At 32.9% G+C, this 12,893-nt stretch overlaps 1 protein-coding gene across 3 annotated transcripts; it reads right to left on the reverse strand.

Annotated features, from left to right (window-relative positions):
* Positions 1 to 193: 193 nt before the first annotated feature.
* LOC114305437 (uncharacterized) lies at positions 194 to 6,381 on the reverse strand. 3 transcript variants are annotated; one of them, XM_082892482.1, is made up of 7 exons: positions 5,862 to 5,953; positions 5,666 to 5,749; positions 4,440 to 5,483; positions 2,442 to 2,529; positions 1,615 to 1,697; positions 1,197 to 1,308; positions 194 to 782 (listed from the first exon to the last, which is right to left on the reverse strand). In XM_082892482.1, exons 3-7 carry the CDS (start codon positions 4,497 to 4,499, stop codon positions 592 to 594), a joined length of 534 nt encoding a protein of 177 aa, XP_082748608.1. In that variant the 5' UTR covers positions 4,500 to 5,483; positions 5,666 to 5,749; positions 5,862 to 5,953; the 3' UTR covers positions 194 to 591. The 3 variants fall into 3 exon arrangements, with proteins under 3 accessions (XP_082748608.1, XP_082748601.1, XP_082748617.1); XM_082892475.1 differs by lacking the exon at positions 4,440 to 5,483 and having other exon boundaries at positions 5,862 to 6,381; XM_082892491.1 differs by lacking the exon at positions 4,440 to 5,483 and having other exon boundaries at positions 1,266 to 1,308; positions 5,862 to 6,017.
* Between the last annotated feature and the right edge of the window lie 6,512 nt (positions 6,382 to 12,893).

Consider the following 12,893-nt stretch of genomic DNA (forward strand, 5'->3'; position numbering starts at 1 on the left):
ATGTTGTAGTGTATTGTGTCCACAGTTTACCAGGGAATTACACTTAAATCGTGCATAGAACAATATAAAAATAATTAATATATGATTTAACTTATTTTAATTGTGTCACATCACATCTTTATTGTTTTCTCACAGGAAGCATTAATAAATACATAATTTGACAAAAATTGAAAAAGTTTCTTAAAAAAAGAGAGACCAGTTTAAAAGCCATCCTTCTAAAAGATGAGTGAAAAACACTCTATAGTTGGATAACATTGAAGATTGAATGAAACAACTACATGAAGTACATGAAACATTACAACGGATAAAAGAACATAAAAGCTGTGAAACGATGGCACAAACACAGGTTTTATTGAATTATGAACAACGGGTAGGATACAAAAGGGAGATTGGTGTACAAGTGCTCTATTCTTCTTTTCTGACCATGACAAAACCAGGTGCTAATCAGAGAAGCATGATCAAACTGCACTAGTCCGGCCCCGGGGGTATAACCTCAATTTCTACAACCATGATTGACAAATGCTTGGAAAATTTACAACAAAAAGTAAATGAGCAAGTCAGTCTAACTTGGATTCCATGGTAGACAGGCTTCTATTTAACGCTCTTTCCATGGGAGCGACAGCTGGTTTCCAGGTCTGCTGAGGTCACTGAAAATGGCTTGACAGATGATCTCAGTGATTCGGGTCCCTCTGCATTGATTCTCTTGCATAATGAATCACAGTTGCTAATCACCTCAGTCAACCTTCCCTTCAGCTCCCCAAGATCAACCTGCAATGCATGAACTGCATGCAATTTTTATACACAGTTAAATAACAACTTTAATGTGAAGTCTAATTATACAAAGCCCACAATCTACAACATCACATCAACAGATTCTCAAAATAATAGTTCAAATCAAGCAAGTCATCGTTTCATCAGGTACATGAGCACATTCAAGAAGAACCAAGGTAGGCAACTTGGGCTTCCACCAAAATTTTCAGGGCTAAGCGTTCTTGGCATTCCGTAATATGAGATTTGGGTTGGTGAGCAGTTTCTTAGAAATTGTTTTTTTGCAACCTGCAATGGGCTTTTGTTTTTTTTTCCCTTTCTTTATTTTTATTTTTATTTTTATTTTTATTTTTATTTTTATTTTTATATATATATATATATATATATAAGTTTATTTATTGAAAAGTCTAGGCAAGAACATCACTCACCTTCTGATAGATGATGCGAAGTAGTCTTCATTGTTGAGACTGAATAATTAAAACGCTGAAGAAGTTTACCTGTCAAAGCATCTGCAACTTCTATCTTGTTTTCTACCTCTTCCTGCATCAGTTATAATCGATTATCATAATATGTAGCAAAACAAATCAAATTGATGTTCCCTTAACAACAGCCCCAATACAAAGTTTCAGTTGCAAATAATTAACTAGTGCAGACAATAAGAATACATAATTATTCATTGCAGCTTCATTCATCCATGGATTCAGCCACTAAATACTAGACAGGGTTCAGGTGAGCTGGCTGCAGTTCTAATCTTATCCATGCCTTGTCTAGACAGAAGACATAAATATACTTACTGCAATAACAGCACCATTGTAAAATATGACTTTTATCATTCTCAAAGTGAACCTGTTTCTTACTAATCGTCTGGATTTTTGCCTCCTGCCAATCACGGTACATTGAGAAGAGCTCCAGCAGCACCATCGGATTTACTGTATCAATTTCATGCATAGGAATGTCATACTTTTTTAAAATGATGCATTACATACAAAAAATGGTGTGAATAAAGTAACAATACATGTGTACTCAAAAACACAAACTACACCAAATTAAGTTGCAACCATTACTATATCCAAAAAGAACAGGTCAAATGTTTCATTTGTGCACGCATATATATCAAATATGCATCTGCAATGTGAAACTGTTCCAGCAGACTAATGCTTCCATGCTTTTTACACATGAATAACATGAATGAATATTACTTCACACACACGAGTATGTTCATCATAAGAATGAAACTCAGAAGGAACTGACAGGGGCATGCACAAGTGGTAAGACGCATGTGGCTTAATTCGATGCGAAAGAATTACATCAAAACACACATGGAGACAGATATGAATGGGAAGTGGGTTTTAAAGTTCTGGCGCATGATTCACTTTCAGCAGTTGACATCTTTAGAATGACAAGTAAAACAGAATTAGTACATTGAAGCACTTTCCTATGAGTTATAATTATAACACAAATTCTTGCTCAGTTCCACCCTAGCCCATTCTCCGAAGAGCAGACAAACCCCATCTCTCCCTCATGAAATAACTTAATTTTTTTGTGATGTGTTGTTTTTCAAGTCATTTTGGGACACTTCTGTATAATATGTATGCGACTCATGAGCTTCCAAATTCCCAAATAACAGTTCTTCAAAATTTAAAAAAAAAAAGAAAAAAGAAAAAAAAGATCACCTGAAGCAGAAGAGGATGAAGGTTTTCTCACTAGAATGTCTGTCAAGCTAGTCTCCTCTTCCAGTGGTGCTGTCAGTATTGGAGTTGCCTGCATTAAGAAATAAATACATAGATGTAAATCATATATTATGAAACCAGCATCAAAGAGAAGATGATTCCAAAAGGTTGAACTATGATAAAGATAATGATAACCTAAACAAAACCAAAAGAGGCCTATACAAACGATGAAAAAGGCCTGCAGATCGCTGTAGATGAAGAGAATCTACAAAATCAACAAAATGATCCAGATTGGGAGAGACTTACCCAAAAACCCAACTATACAAAATAGCCAAAAAGCAACTCTTTAGCCAATGTAAAGGCACCTCTTCCCCTTTAAAGGTTCTCTTGTTTTGCTCTTTCCAAAGATGCCACATCAAGCACAAATGATCTAACAACTCCCCATCATATTTATACATAAAACGCCAATTTATATAAAAAAAATAAAACTATCATCTTCTAATAAGTTTATAAATCGTGGGCTATGAAGCGGATACACTTCTACTAGCATGACGTACATTGGTGTAGACACATTGGGGACACATAATTTCTGAAAAATTTGTCAGGTCAAAATGTAAAATATGGAAAAGATAAAACAATAGAAAAACACTTCACTTAGTTAAGATAAGCCCTAGCCTAGAGAGAGAAGAGAAAAAGAAGAAAGAAGAGACAGAGGAGGGTCGTTGTTCCCTAATTTCTTGAGAACGCTTTGTTGTTCATAGACTCTCTCTCTCTCTCTCTCTCTCTCTCTCTCTCTCTCTCTCTCTCTCTCTCTCTCTCTCTCTTCTTCGTGAAAGCTCATTGTAATTTTTTTTAATTCCTCTTTGGTGGCTTGATTTTCTTCCCCTCTCTTTTCTTGTCAAAGCCCACTTCTATGTTAAGCCCCCAAATGAAAAAGAGGAGGCTTTGTTGGAGTCACATTGTCTCAGTCTCTCTCTTCTTCGCTAAACATCTTGCTGACTACATTATTACTTTTAATAGTGCAAAAATTAGAATAAAAATTTTTGTGGGTACTGTGATTGTTATGTAAATTATGTTTCAAAATTTCTACTGTTATTAGCCTATTGTGATTGTTATCTAAGTTAGGTTTTGAAATTTTAGTCACTTGAGGAAAAAGTTCAATTTTTTAAGGTAAATTACACTGACCTTATCCACCCAAAAAAAAAAAACACTGGCCTCTCTTGAGATTATGAAAACTGTAGAGAGAGTTTTTAAAATGACACTACCCTCCTTTCAGGTTCATTGACACGCAATAGATTCCCTACTCCATACAAATTCTATTAGATGTGGTGATAAAATTGTTATGGTCACCGGTTAAATATTTTTAAATACCATTTTACCTTGTCTACTGGGGTAATTTACAAATACCTACTTGAGGTCTCTAACAAATACAAATTCTCTATCCAGTTTGAAAAATTATAGATTCCTCCTTTTTGCATTAATAAAGGTAATAATATAGATTTTCCCAAATTACGTTAAAAAAAGAAGCCGGTGTGGCCCCCTTAATCCTCTAGGCTCGTTAGCATTCCTTTTACACAAGCCCAACCTACCGCTCTTATCACCTCCTATAACAAAAGCCGATTTAAAGACCCAGACTTAGCCCCCTTTTTTGGGACAAATCAATCCTGTCCACCTAATCCAAAAGAAAAGAAGCACGACACGGACACGGACACGGACACGAACACGACATTGAGATGCTGACTAAAAAAATTTCAAAAATGTAAGGCACTACACATAGGAAACACATGCGAAATATGTAATTCTATTATATATTATATATAAAGATAAAAAATTATTACGAATATTTAAGTCAAATATAATAACTTTTAAAGTCTAAAGGAGAAAAATAAATATAAATATAAATTGTTTTTGGTTTATCATTGGATTCCAAATTATTTTAATCAAACTTATAATATGTTTCATGTATGTCTAAGTATTGGGAAGTGTCCGACAATATGTTACCTTTTTAGAAATGTCCGTACTTCTTAGTTCAAAAGCCTTGGCCCTTCTCCACCAACCCATTTCAACTTTTGGGCCCAAATAAATCTACCAAGCTTCAGCCTGATTCTAACCTATTTGCACACGTCCCTTTCTTCACCACACTTGCCTCATCAAATCTAGTTGTCCCCCAATTTAAAATTGAAACACCTCCAGCCTCCCTCATTCCACTATGTAGCCTACTCCTTTGCACCTCCTTACTTTTTTCTCCACACAACTGAGGCCTCTAATTGTCACATGCCTCTTCCTTCTTCCCCCAATCCACATCACTGCCTCGAACCTCCACCTTAGTGTCGAACAACCCTTATTTGAAACCCCATTTGGAATACCACTGTTGTCCCCCTTCACCGTAAGCCCTAGTCTACCCGAAATGCCTTCATTGCACTGTATCCTTGTCGACACCAACAAAACCCTCACACATATATCCAAACTGGTTGAAGGCACTGTAGTTCTAGATATATAAAGATAATCCAATGAGCTACGTCTACAAATCTTTTGGCCCTGCTTTTGGTTTGACGCAACACACCCTAGGTGACAACTCGTCTTGATTGACCAAATAACACACTTCATGGAACACCATTTGAGCCTCCAACTATGAATAGAACATAAACAAATGAAACACACCGGAGAGATTGAACACTTTGATCCTTGCGGTCAAATTCCACTTGCGGTCAATCTAACAAAACAACAAAACACGGTAGAGGAACAATTTCAACTCATTGCAGGACGTTGAACTCACCTACACATCAACATCCACAGTATTTGTGCCACTACATACTATAAACCCATCTTCAAAACCCACATCTTGAACCACTTCCAACAGGTTCCTTTCAATCGACCTTATGAATCTCACCATGACCTTCAATCTAGAATCCTCAATCTCCAAAAATCTGCTCCCTATTTGGCCAGCAATTAAACTCCACCCATCTCGAACTAACACTAAACCGGGCAAGAAACAGCTACTTCTTTCTTCTACAAGCCGCAAGAACCTTCTCAAACAAATAAACCCTGACAAAACTTCGCCACTCAGATATAGACATGGTAATTGAAAGGAAAACAATACAATATCACAGTCTTCTGATAGAGTCTTATACATATATGCACAAAAGTAAATTAACAAAATTTGAGAGAGAATTGAGACGATAAGCAACACAAAACCCTAGATAGATATAAAGAAGAAAAAGACTCACGATTTTAAGGGATCTGAGCTTCTCTAGGAGGGGATCTACGACTTCTGATTGCGAAGAGACGGTGCTGATCTCATCGTCCGCCCTCTTCACATACACGAAATGAAAATTCGATTAAAAAAAAATCAATTACTACTATATAGTAAGTCTCTTGAAGATATCCAGAAAAAAAGATATGAAGTAAAAGTGACGAGCTTACCTGTGAGCTTGAGAGTGTTGATTCTGATGAACCCATTGATGAGAAGAGACAAAGCGAAGCCAAGCAAGGGCTCCTGGAAATGGAAATGGTATTGCTGGTTTCTTTCGATCACTTTTATTTATTACTAGCGGTTGTCACACATGCCGTGTGTTCAATTTAAATAAATAAAAATAAAATAAAAATAAAAATAAAATAAAATATTTATGATGTGCTAGTTAAGTGATAAAAATTTTATTCATTTGATATAAGTTTAAGGTTCAAATTCTTTTTTCTTATCTATCTAATTTTTTTTTTATTTTAAATAAAAAAGTAAACACATAATAGCATAAGAAAGAAAACTTTCAAGACACATGACAGTATATAAAAGGTATTTATAATAGTATAGACGGTAGATATAGATAAGGACTTTGATAGAGACCCTCTCCAATCACCACCTCACACACATATGACGGTTGGTGATTGGAGGAGAAGGGAAAAAAAAAAATTTGACCAATTATATTGAGAGGGGGTCAAAGAGGATGGAAGGAAAGGGAGTCTGGAACATTTTTGGGGAAATTACCCATAGGTCCCATGGGAAACATGTGATCTCCATTTAATCCCATAATTTTTTCACTACACCCAAAAGTCTTTTCCCCTCTCTCTCTGCTTTTTGCTTCCCTTCCTCTCTCGTTTTTTTTTCTACATTTTTCTGTCACCGTGTTTGTCATGGAAGAGGACCACCGGTGATCATATCTTTCTCCATTGATCGGGGTTCATTGATAACCACCAAGCATTGAAATCAACTCCGACGAAGAAGATGATATATTTTCCGACGAAGAAGATGAATGGATCTACTTAGATCTGATATAGATCTACTCAGATCTACATCAGATCTGAGTAGATCTACACAGATTTGGTTAGACATCCGTCTTTCCCCTTCGATCTCTTTTTTTTTTTTCTCTCTCTGCTATACACTTCTGTTTTTCTGTTCTAATGGAGAAAATTTTCGAATTCTGAACAAGCAGTTTTCGAGTTTTAGTTACAGGCGGTGAAAACTGTAAAATTTTGCAGTTTCAAAATTTTTTTTTGGTGCTGGAATGAATCATGGTTTAAAACTGTAAAATTTTGCAGTTTTATAACATTCTTTAGAACTGTAAAATTTTACAGTTTCATAACATGTTTTTTAATTTTTTTTTCCCGGCAATATTCTAGACATTCCGGTGAGTCTCCGGCGACCGTTAAACGGAAGTCCGACAGTAGTAAGATGTGAACAGTGTCTATAAATTTTAAAAAAAAAAAGGATTTTTTGGTAACAATTAAAAATGTGTTGGACTAATTGGTGCAAGTATTTTGTTTTGGGATTAGTTGGATTTTGAACTTGTTACATGGGACTTATCAGTAAGTTCCCCAACATTTTTCTATAGATAAATAGATAGATTATGGACTTCTTCGATGTCAGATTGGAGAACCAAGTATGACGCCGTGTATTTTAAAACGTCAACGTTTTGAACTTCACTTCCTAATATAAATAAAAATTCACCTGACTTGCCTTGCGTGGAACGAAGGATAATTCTATTTTCATACATTAATTTCATTCAGTTCATACATAATAAAAAAATTATTAATATAATTTTGTCTTATGTTAAAAATATGGGCAAATTACACTCCCCTCAAGGTTTGGTAAAAGTACAGATTCTTCTTGAGGTTTAAAAAATTACAAATTGTCCTCTGAAGGTCAAATTTGCATAACAAATTAGGGAGGAATCTGTATGAAAATAAAAATCTCAGGGGACAATTTGTTATGGAAATATAAACCTCAGGAGGTGGGATGTAATTTTTCAAAGCTCAAAGAGAGAATCTGTATTTTCACCAAATCTCGAGGGGGATGTTTGTAATTTGCCCTAAAAATATCACAATACCCTCAACTTCTTTTATTCAAACCCTATTTCTAAAAGGCTGCAACCACCATTTATTAGTAGCTTCACCTCTTTCATTTGCAATTCCCTTCCATCGCCTCTTTTCTTATCTATCTGCGATCACTTTCCATCATAGACCATATACTCCCACGAGTCTCTCACCACGAATCACTCAACGTTTATTGTATAGGTCTAGGATGAAAAAAGATGAGTTAGAAGTAGCGATGGAGAGTTGAAAGTGATAGCAACGACAACAAAAAAATGAGTGGATGAACGAAAAAAAAAAATTTAACTCAGTTTAGTATAGTTTTAGAATATGTTTTCAAAAATTAAAAAAAAAATTCTTATTTCAATATAGTTTTTTCTTTTTAGGAGTAAAAAAAATTAAAAATTTTAAAATATTTTTTAGATATTTATTTTTGTCAAGTTAATTTATGCTTTTCTCATACAAAGTTTTAAAATTGAAAACGAAGGTAATATTAAAATACAGAGATACATATTGAAAATTTATATTTTTATAATATGTATATTTTTATAAGTGTGTATACCTAGGAAAATTCTATGTTTTGTTTTGGTTTTTTTACTTAAAAAGCACAAAAGACAAAATTAGCTATATAAGTCAATATGACAAAATGTCACATCCAAATCATAATCATTACACTTTTTATCTCACAAAAGTCAAAAAAACCAAAAACAAAAACCAAATGAGGCTAAAAAAGCTAGACTAGGTCTCGTTTGGGAACATGTTATTTTAGTAACTTTTTAACTTTTTAGCTAAAATATGAGATAAAAAAACTATTATTTTGTAATAATTTTTTGATTTTTTTAATGAAAAGATGTGCAAAAAATATAGAGAAAATAGAATCTTTACTTTTTCGTATAGGCTATAAATTTTTTGATTTTTTTAATAACTTTTTGACTAAAACAGACATATGCCAAACGAGGCCTAAAATAGTAAAAAAGGCAAGCTATTTTAGTTTTTTTCCCAAACGAAGACTTTTAGTACTTGTTTGGGATCTACTACAAAAGCTAAAAAACTAAAAACATTATTAAAAAAGGCAAAAAATTCATACTATAAGCGTGGGGGAAGCTATTTTATTTATTTATTTTTTTTTAATATCTGACAGGTTCAGTCAGCGTACTTTACATATACATTTAGCAAAATCTATATAACAAACACAACTTTGTTTTTTTTTCCCTTGATGGGACTTCTGTCCCTTTGTCAAAATATGAACCATTAGATTGAACTCAATCCAAGGGCTCACAGTGTCACACTTTCTATTTGGTCCAAAATATGGACCATTTTCAACCCACAACCTCTCTCTCTCACACACACACTCTCATCTCTTTGTTTCTGGTTTCTGATTTCAAATTTTGAAATCTGACCCCCCCTTCTCTCTCTCTCTCTCTCTCTCTCTCTCTCTCTCTCTATCAGATGTGCTACCCTGTCGGAGCCTAACCCTCGCCGGCGACCGAACCCCAATCCCCCTATTAGTCTCTCAATCTTCTTTCTTCCTCCCTCTCTCTCTCCGCTATCCTAATCGTCATCTTCTTTCTTCCGACCAAATGGAGCCGCTATATATATGATTCAGAGATGGGAGATTAAGAGATTCGGAAAATGGGACCGAATGTATGTATGTATATGCATTTGTGTGTATTATATATATAATTTTATATATGATTATGGATGTATATATATGTATGCATATGATTCCAATACGTATGTATATATATCTATACATATGATTCCAAACCCCAAACTGCCTATTTATGTAAGATTCCAGTATGTATATATATATTGAGAAGCCATGTCTAAGAAAGCCATGTCTAACAAAACCTGTGTCAATTAATTAATAGACTGAAGTGGGTTTCTGCTTTCTAGGCAACCAAACAGAAGGCGTTTTTTTTTTTTTAAAATGGAAAATTGGAAGAAGAAAATAAACATATTTTCCTCTGCCTCTCAGGGCATGTGTTTTTGTGTTGAATGGGTTTATTTTTTGTGGGTTGAAAAAAGAATGGGTTGATTTTTTGTATTAGTTTTTGACTTTTTAGCTAATGTTTCAAATTTAACCAATATAGATAGGAGTTAAATTAATCTCTTTTTTTTTTTCCTTCTCTCCTTGAATGACACTTGGGGCATGTTTGATTAGTAGTATTAATGGTACTATTTTATTAACCTGTTAATCAAATATTTCATGGGATTATTAATCAAACAAGGCCTTAGTTTGAGTTTTATTTATTGCATAAAACACATATTTATTAGTTTGTATAGCATTTTGATAACATTTGAATTTTATTAGTTTGTAAAATTAATCTATTAGGAGTAAAATTAATCTATTATTAGTTTGAATTTTATTAATTTTATTAGGAATTAATTTTTTTTTTTTCCTTTTCTCCTTCAAGGACATTTAAGACATGTTTGATTAGGAGTATTAATGGTACTATTTTATTAACTTGTTAATCAAAGTGGTACTATTTTTATGAAATTATTTGTTAGCTTTTTGACTTTATGAAACAATCTTGCAACACTTGCTGCCTAAATATCTCAAAATAGAATGACTATGGAGGATCAATAGATGTATTTCATTCCACTGCATGATTTTCTGTGAGTTGGAGAGGCATTTCAGTGTGACAAGATGAAAAAAGAAGAAGAGAGAATGTGATAGTGCTATTCTTATATACAAGATATATTACCTTTCTTGGTAAAAAGTGTCATTGTCCACATGAAATCACTCTAATATTTTGGGCACCAAAAAATGCCATCAGACATGAGAAATGTGTTTGGAGCTCAAGAATATAGCTTTTGCATTTGTGTGTAAGTGGCTTCGTAGTTTGTCATGGTGGCCAACCACAATCACTCTTCAAAATAGGCAATGGTTTTTTTTTTGTTTTTTTTATTTTTATTTTTATTAAACTAGTTTGAAATTGATTATTTTATTGTGTACATTTTTATTTATGCAATCGATCTCATTTGATGAGACTTCAGACTTGGTTTGGTTTAGTTTAGTTTATTCATCTAAATTTGGTTGTTTTATTTTTAGTTTAATAGTGATTACTAAAAAGTTATGTTTGTTTCATCCGAGATGGTCCTAGAACAATTTGTGATCAATATACCTTTTGATTTGAATTCTTTATTGTGTTTTCACAGGTTATCTTGAACCAATCAAAAGTTTCATGTAGTGGTCTTTCTATGGTTTTTTTATATACTATTTAGGGCTATATTTGTTTTTTTTATGACTATGGAGGATCAATAGATGTATTCCATTCCACTGCAAGATTTTCTGTGAGTTGGAGAGGCATTTCAGTTCGGCAAGATGAAAAAAGAAGAAGAGAGAATGTGATAGTACTATTCTTATATACAAGATATATTACCTTTCTTGGTAAAAAGTGTCATTGTCCACATGAAATCACTCTAATATTTTGGGCACCAAAAAATGCCATCAGACATGAGAAATGTGTTTGGGGCTTCAAGAATATAGTTTTTGCATTTGTGTGTAAGTGGCTTCTTAGTTTGTCATGGTGGCTAACCACAATCACTCTTCAAAATAGGCAATGGTTTTTTTTTTATTTTTTTTTATTTTTATTAAACTAATTTGAAATTGATTATTTTATTGTGTACATTTTTATTTATGCAATCGATCTCATTTGATGGGACTTAAGGTTTGGTTTGGTTTGGTTTGGTTTACTCATCTAAATTTGATTGTTTTATTTTTAGTTTAATAGTGATTACTAAAAAGTTATGTTTGTTTCATCCGATACAGTCCTAGAACAATTTGTGATCAATGTAACTTTTGATTTGAATTCTTTATTGTATTTTCACAGGTTATCTTGAACCAATCAAAAGTTTCATGTAGTGGTCTTTCTATGGTTTTTTTATATACTATTTAGGGCTATATTTGTTTTTTTTATGACTATGGAGGATCAATAGATGTATTCCATTCCACTGCATGATTTTCTGTGAGTTGGAGAGGCATTTCAGTGCGGCAAGATGAAAAAAGAAGAAGAGAGAATGTGATAGTACTATTCTTATATACAAGATATATTACCTTTCTTGGTAAAAAGTGTCATTGTCCACATGAAATCACTATAATATTTTGTGTACCAAAAAATGCCATCACACATGAGAAATGTGTTTGGAACTTCAAGAATATATTTTTTGCATTTGTGTGTAAGTGGCTTCTTAGTTTGTCATCGACCACAATCACTCTTCAAAATAGGCAATGGCTTTTTTTTTTTTATTAAACTAATTTGAAATTGATTATTTTATTGTGTACATTTTTATTTATGCAATTGATCCCATTTGATGGGACTTAAGGCTTGGTTTGGTTTAGTTTGGTTTACTCATCTAAATTTGATTGTTTTATTTTGAGATTAATAGTGATTACTAAAAAGTTATGTTTGTTTCATCTAAGATGGTCCTAGAACAATTTGTGATCAATGTAACGTTTGATTTGAATTCTTTATTGTATTTTCACAAGTTATCTTGAACCAATCAAAACTTTCATGTAGTGGTCTTTCTATGGTTTTTTGATATACTATTTAGGGCTATATTTGTTTGGGTATGCTACATAATTTCTCTTAAAGTTTTACGAAAAATCATCTAGCCTTCGTTGGTCGATTGATTGATCCTAAACTTTTTTGGTTGTTTGATCACAACTTTGAGACACTTTTCATAAAACATTTTTATGGTCGTTAACATTTTTGCAACACATAAATTGTAATATAAGAATTTTATTAGATAGTGCATTCAGGCACAGGCATAAAACACCTATTTATTAGTTTGTATAGCATTTTGATAACATTCGAATTTATTAGTTTGTATAGCATTTTGATAACATTTGAATTTGATTTACAAATAATAGGGAAAATGGAAACCTGAGTTTTGATTTTTCTTCAGTATTTATATTTCTATCTTTGGATACAAGTCTATAATTGTATTTTATGTATGTACACTAGGGATAACCCGTGCCTGAAGGCACTGCGAACAATCTTTTTTTAATACCAAACGTGCTAATATCACTCTAATTTTAAACTTCACATAGAAAGAGGAACAAAATATATAAAGAAAACTGAAATAAATAACTAATAAAGCAAACATAAAATATATATAGACACAATGTTTAAGTAAGAACACAAA

Source organism: Camellia sinensis, chromosome 1, assembly GCF_055761805.1.
Source record: "Camellia sinensis isolate YWXY chromosome 1, ASM5576180v1, whole genome shotgun sequence".
NCBI classification, from domain to species: domain Eukaryota; kingdom Viridiplantae; phylum Streptophyta; class Magnoliopsida; order Ericales; family Theaceae; genus Camellia; species Camellia sinensis.

What these genes read in the sequence shown, in the direction of transcription:
- LOC114305437 (XM_082892475.1), bottom strand. Translation starts at nt 5,897, where the DNA reads ATGGGTTCATCAGAATCAACACTCTCAAGCTCACAG. An exon ending in CAACACTCTCAAGCTCACAG is followed by an intron (nt 5,750 to 5,861) that starts GTAAGCTCGTCA and finishes GTGTATGTGAAG; the next exon opens with AGGGCGGACGATGAGATCAG. An exon ending in AGACGATTAGTAAGAAACAG is followed by an intron (nt 1,309 to 1,614) that starts GTTCACTTTGAG and finishes TAACTGATGCAG; the next exon opens with GAAGAGGTAGAAAACAAGAT.